The sequence below is a fragment of the Synchiropus splendidus genome, chromosome 12, assembly GCF_027744825.2.
Source record: "Synchiropus splendidus isolate RoL2022-P1 chromosome 12, RoL_Sspl_1.0, whole genome shotgun sequence".
NCBI lineage: Eukaryota > Metazoa > Chordata > Actinopteri > Syngnathiformes > Callionymidae > Synchiropus > Synchiropus splendidus.
Window position 1 is genome coordinate 19,380,613 of NC_071345.1, and position 6,840 is coordinate 19,387,452.

Sequence of the window (6,840 nt, forward strand, 5' to 3'; positions counted from 1 at the left end):
AAAAGCAACCACAGAAGATGTGCAATGCCATTTTTAATGCTCTTCTCATGGACATGTGGGTTTCCTCTGTAAGGACTCAAGATGTGTCTGCATTCAAATGTTTGTCATGTTGTCTATTTTAACTGCCTCTGAAACCTCTATTTCTATTGTCACTGCCAATGTTCTAACTCTTTACACAATCCATGCTGGTTTCGACACATGGGACCAGTCACAGCAATTCTGGACTTGGTTCTGTGGTCACAGAATCTTGATCCTCCCGCAGGGCTGCACAAGCTCAGACCACAGGTTGTGCAGTCCTCAAGCTCAATGTTCCTCAACCAATGTGAGGCGGAACACTATTGCACTGTTGGAAATAACTTAATTTCACCTCATTGTTCTGGAAACATCTTTAGTGGGCCTCAGTGCGATTCCTGTCAGCCAGAAAAGATGGTTGCCAAGGACGTTGGCTACGTCAAGAATGATGTCTAGCAGTCGTTCTTCATAGCTGTGATGTCCCAATGGACTTGACCATGACTACCAGAGCAACCTCCAATAGTCCCGAGTCAATGTGCTGACAGATGAAGAGGGCAAATCTATATCAGGGGTCTTAAGACCACAGGCCAGGACACAGTTCTGTGGCCCACCACTACGTGCCCAACGATAGAATAGGTGCAAGAGCCCAGTCCTTTTTTGTCCAACGTGAGATCACCAGAAACACTTCAGAGATGAAATACAAGTCTACACTACAAGTGCAGCTACTTCACTGATAAAAGTGCAAGTTTGCTAAAGACTATGACTATACGCATTTTATTAGTAGTATTAAGATGTTATATTTTTTTCATACATTTTGCTAACAATGGCAAAAAATACTGTGAATGAAAACAGTGAATACAAGTATTATGTACAGTATTTGGTTGTGTAATTTCTGATAAATTTAAATTAGAGGAATTAGACTTTAGTCTTCAAATATTGTTGAAAATAACATTAGCATTACATTATTAATTGGCAATAATTTGTATGGCATTTTAGCGACCGGCACAATTTGTGGCAGCAACAAGCTCAACACCATGAGTGTGATGCTCATTGGTGGGAATGTTATGGTCACATGGTGTTTAAGCCAACTTTGCATCACATATCTGGAGACTTACTGGTTTTGCATTTCATCACAAGTGGATTTTAAAATATAAACATAATATATATATAAATAGGCACCGTCGAATTATTTAAACGACTTTCATTACAAATCTGTGTGCAAAGAACATAAGAGCCTGGACTCCCCCAGGTCTGGAGCCAATTCTCGCCTGGACTCCGGACAATCAAGCTTGAGACCCCTCATCTAGATGTGGACAGCAACTCTCCAGCTCACCGAGGTGGCATCAATGAAGAACAACTCCTGGAGACTCGAATGGAGGACCGTCTCCAGAGTAGCTGTATGAGGCTTGTAACCCTTAATACAATTAAAATAGTTCTGACTTGGAACTTTGGAACCTTTCAGGTCGGTCAACCACCAATGACCATGAGCATTTAAGTCTGTCATTCCCAGCAATATGGGTGATGATGATGATGCGCTCTGTGACAAAGCAGAAGTTCTGTGAAGGATTGTGACCTCCAGTGGAAAATATGCAAAAATTGCAACTTGAAATTACTTTCCAAGAACCAAACACACCCATATTGATCAAGAATTTATTAGTCATTATTTCCAACGAAACTTTTCACCCTTCATTGTACTCAGGGACCACCATGTGGTGCCACGACTGAGCACCAACACACTAAAATGACATAAAACGAATGCAAATTTATGAGTAGATTTTTCAGTATTTTGCTATTTTTTTTCACACAAATTTTTGTTTATGATCAAGGTCTAGTCAAACCTTCCCCTAGACCCGGCAGAGTCAGAGTTTTCTTTTTTTAAGAAATAATTTATCGTTTTTCGATGTTTTCAGTGTTTTAGGTTTTTCAATGTTTAAGTTTTTTTCTCTTTTTCCATCGGTGAAGCAGGTTTCAAAATGCTCTGAAATGAGAGGACAGAGCAGTCAATATTTTTCAGAGAGCGTTGCATCGCAAGGGAAGTGAGGTAAGACGCACACCTCAAACACTGGGAACACCAGCAGGAGTGGTGGACTTCTGGGCAGCCTCCTTGGCCTGGTGAGCCTGAAGCACGGCCACAGCTTCATCCACCTAGAAACAACAAATCATTTGTCAGACAGTGCATTTGGGAAGTTATCAAACCTAAGCTGTAAAGTTGAGAACATCTAACCTTGGAACGGAGTGACTCTGGTGACTCCAACATATGGAGAAGCTCCGAGTTGTCAATCTCCAACAGCATACCAGTGATCTTGCCAGCCAGATTCGGGTGCATGGTCTGGATCAGGGGGAACAAACGCTCACCTGAAAAGTGAGTAAATAAGTGAAAACATGTTTCTGTAAAAAGTGTTTCTTCTTCTACACATGAAATTCTAGCACTGACCAAGCATCTGCTTCTGTTCCTGAGGTGGAGCAGCAGCCAGCATGGAGGCAGTCAGGGGCTCCTGTCCTTGGACATGGACAGCAGGCTGGAAGAAAGGTTATCCAAATTGATTGGTGACCATTTTATGAATTATACAGAGCTAACAACTAAAATGCATGATGATGAAATGACAAATACCTGCTGCATGGCAACTTGTGGCTGGGATGCCATATGCTGCTGCGGGTTGCGCACACTAGGAGCGTACTTGTAGTGGGGCATGGCACGCACTGGGGCAGCGGCAGCAGAGGCGCTGGCAGGGCGCTGGTTGAGGGCCTGGGTGGCTGATGGGAGACGATAACGATCAAAATGACCACTCACTAAAAGCAGTGCCTAACACTTATCGGATGGGGAACTTACGCATTCTTTGAGTGGCCATCATGCGAGGGACCTGGGTGTTTGTGGTCGTGTTGGGACGGATGGTGTTGAAAGTCTGAGGTCTGGGAGCTGAAGGGCGCATGGCATTGGGCATGTTTTGGAAATCTGAAACATATCACAAAAAGTTATAACAGCACGTTCATAGGAAATGCACTATACGACATGACAATGGAAATTTAATTCACTACTATGTTGTGTGTGAAACTTACGCTGCGGACGCACTCCCTGAGTGGCCCAACGGGGACCGGGGCGGAGCTGGGCCAGTTGGTTGGCAGCAGAATAATATGCAGCACGGTTCTGAGCCTGACAAATCAATTGTAAGAATGGGATCAATGTCAATGGAACGGTTCATAGTTGGACATTGGGAACTCACCTGAGGTATAGCTGCCATGAAGTAGCCGGAGTGTGGGGCAGGCTGATAGGGGTTGAGGACAGGATTGGGCACAGCACGAACTGTTGCCATTCTCTGCATGTACTGATTGGTCAAATGGGCCTGGCGTTCCTCCTTGCGCTGAGCCAGAGCAACATACAGAGGCTTTGTTGCCACAATGCGTCCGTTCATTTCAGTGACCGCTTTGGTGGCCTCTTCTGGTGAAGAAAAACAGACAAAGCCGAAGCCTTTGCTGCGGCCACCTTCCATCATCACCTAAGAAAAAGATTTACCGTTTGGTAAGGACATGTATTCTATGTTGGCAGTGATCAAAATGAAAAGAAACAGTAATTTATAAACATGAACCTTTGCACTTGTAATGGTTCCAAAGGGAGAGAATTCTTTGCGCAGGCGCTCATCATCCAGGCCGTCATCCAGATTTTTCACATAAAGGTTAACACCCTGATGGAGAAATAACAAATGTGTTCATTGAGGGGAATATGAGACTGGCTGAAACAAATTAGCGCAGACTAACCTGGTATCTAGTCATGCGGTCCTGTTTCATTTGCTCAAATTTGCGCTTCAGCTCATTCTGGCGCTCGCCCTTCTTTTGTGCCCGACCAACATAAACCTGTCTGCCATTGAGCTCCTTGCCATTCATGTCATCCACCGCCTGCGACAGGAGGTATGTTAGGATCCATTCACAAAATCATTAACATGCTAGCAAAAAGTGTCAAAACATTCTGTACACCTTTTGAGCATCCTCATGTCTCTCAAAGCTGACAAAGCCAAAGCCCTTGGATTTTCCACCCTCATCCGTCATCACACGGATGCTGAGAGCTGGTCCTAAAAAAAGTGTTAAAACGAATGGTGATAAAAGTATGTACATTGATCCAAAAACTATCAGCTGCAATTGTTTCTAACCATATTTGCCAAACAGCTCCTTCAGTTTTTCATCATCCATGTCCTCGCCAAAGTTCTTGATGTAAACGTTGGTGAATTCTCTTGCACGGGCTCCAAGTTCAGCCTCTCTCTCTTTGCGGGATTTGAACCGTCCGACAAACCTGTAATGAACATAACATATCAATATGTATTCTGAAGTTTGGTCCCGCACGAAAATGTACCCAGACGAGATGCATGTACTGTCAATTAAGTGGCGTAACAATGGTGAAAAAACGTTAATTATTGAAAAAACACAGCAATAAAAAACACGAACATGTTAACATGAAACAACACATATATAATCCAAATGAGTGAGTGGTTCACACTTACACTTTTCTGTCATTGAGCAACATGCCATTCATTTTCTCAATGGCACGCTCAGCTGCCTCATGGGTCTCAAAGTGCACAAATCCATAGCCTTTTGAGCCATTCTCATCACAAACCACCTTAAAAAGAGAGTCAAAACACCATGCCTTTAAAACATCACACTCACATCATGCAAAGTAGTAGTGTTTAAGAAAATCATTAAGACACAGAGGCAAACCAAGTGCACACACGCCACTCACCTTGCAAGAAAGGATGTTCCCAAAAGCAGAGAAGGTGTCATAAAGAGCCTTGTTGTCAATAGACTTGTCCAGGTTTTTAATGAAAATGTTGCCCACACCGCTTTTCCTCAGGGAGGGGTCACGCTGAGACCACATGATGCGGAGTGGTCTGCCTTTTATCACATCAAAGTTCATTGTATCCAGGGCCCTCTCAGCTGATAAGACAAACAAAAACAGAGTAGAGGGGGATGGGTGATTAGTTACCAGGTAAATATCGCGGAAAAATGGCGACCTGATCAGTCGTTACTCCAAGAAAGTAACAATATGTTTACTGCAGCAAAACGTGTTAAATGTAAGGTATGAGACAAATCAACAGTCAGCAATGTCCAACACGTGCCATTCACAGATATTAAGGACATGATTAGTCCGCGACCAAGATGGTGGCTATGCATTGCTTACATGGCTTCCGAGGTGAAACTTACCGTCAGCCGGCTGCTGAAAGTTGACATAGGCATAGCCGAGGGATCGACGGGTGATCATGTCTCTGCATACTCGAATGGAGAGAATTGGCCCAGCGGGGCTGAATTTCTCGTACAGCATGGCTTCGGTAACATCTGGATGCAGGTCCCCCACGTAGAGGGAGGCCATCGGGTAACTGGGCGCACTAGGATTCATGTCGATTGACGAGCGCTGTCCGTCAATATACCTGTGACGACGAACAAAAAAAATGTTTCGTTACTAGTGAGCCACAGCCTCGATTTTAGGTTCCACAGATAACCATGCGCCAAGACGCAGCTAGCTGTTAGCTCACTGTTAGCAACGTGGGCTAAGCATGATTAGCAAGATGTCGGAACGAGGCCTGCCTTAATGCGGCTGCAATAAACCCCACCAGATTATTACAACAAGTAACCAAGAATACAGTACTTCGCCGAATACAGACACCACACGAATATAAGAAAATAAGAAAGTAGCCGATATTACCCACGTTTACAAAATGAGAATAGCTTTAACAGGCGTTCTCCTCCCGTGTCTCGCTCTCGTCCGAACGCAGCCGATTCTTCCTCGTTTAACTTGGGCTTTGGCAAATTAAATCCTGCTTCACCGATTTTTTTTTTTAGCTTTTCTTATAAAAATATGTCTGCGTGTGCTCTCTAGCTTGTAGTTTGTTTCATAATAATAAAAAGTGTGCCGAGACTAGCTCCGAAGCACACCCTCCGCAGACGGATGACGGGACTGAAAGGAAGGTCGCTGGAGGCTCCGCTCAGTTACACTCCAAACCAACGCCACTTCCTCCCAAGTCTCGCGACATTATATACTGCTTCTCGATTGGCTGTTTCTCGTCAAACGCGCTTCTCATTTAAATGGCTTTATGAGGACGTGGTCAGTTTTTGGCCCACCGTCCATGACATTCACTGTCCATATAATAGTCAAATGATCATTTAGCTGTTTCAGCAGTTTTTCTAAAATACAGGATTTCAACGGGATGGGTGAAACATAGAATAGTAAGCAAAGGATCAAGAGTGTTCAGTTTTATAATGAAAGGTTCTCATTTGTTTTTGTTTCTTTTTACACTTGCGGTTTCAGGGGTGTGTTCTGCGAACAATCTGCTCATGAAGTAATACCAGTGGAAGCAGATGATGATGTCGACATATAGCCACAGCTAATCGGACGATGATACACTTATAAAACACATCAATATAGTGTATAGAATCAGTTCACTTAAAGCAGGGACTTGTGAAACTTAAGTCCGTGGGTCTTGCTAATAGGGCACTCACATCCAGTTGTATCAGTCAGGCTTGACAAGAACTATCTTCCAGCATATATAAATATATGTATCTATTATCTTCTCCGAGCTACCATGCTCATGCTATGAGACAATGTTGCTTCTCTCCTTGTCCAAGTAATAAAGTAAAGCTTTCAAGAGAAGTCACCAGTCTTCTATATTTCCTTCTCCTTTGAAGCTTTCAATCATTTACACATCAATGATATTCAATGTCAAAAGGAGAAACCAGTCTGTACCTTCATCAAGGTATATGCAGGTTTATAGACGTCACATTAAAGACTTCTCAAGGCTTTGATACATTTCAAGCAACAAAAAAGCCTAAGCTACGATTCAATTTGTG

The 6,840-nt window shown here is 43.4% G+C and overlaps 1 protein-coding gene across 2 annotated transcripts; it reads right to left on the reverse strand.

Moving 5' to 3' along the window:
* Positions 1-1,648: 1,648 nt before the first annotated feature.
* LOC128768110 (polyadenylate-binding protein 1A) lies at positions 1,649-6,644 on the reverse strand. 2 transcript variants are annotated; one of them, XM_053880732.1, is made up of 16 exons: positions 6,493-6,644; positions 5,200-5,423; positions 4,739-4,932; positions 4,503-4,618; positions 4,155-4,294; positions 3,982-4,076; positions 3,766-3,903; positions 3,597-3,692; positions 3,234-3,506; positions 3,070-3,163; positions 2,843-2,965; positions 2,624-2,766; positions 2,447-2,531; positions 2,237-2,367; positions 2,067-2,157; positions 1,649-1,990 (listed from the first exon to the last, which is right to left on the reverse strand). In XM_053880732.1, coding segments are annotated over exons 1-15 (1,944 nt in total). In that variant the 5' UTR covers positions 6,495-6,644; the 3' UTR covers positions 1,649-1,990; position 2,067. The 2 variants fall into 2 exon arrangements, with proteins under 2 accessions (XP_053736707.1, XP_053736708.1); XM_053880733.1 differs by lacking the exon at positions 6,493-6,644 and adding an exon at positions 5,703-5,966.
* Between the last annotated feature and the right edge of the window lie 196 nt (positions 6,645-6,840).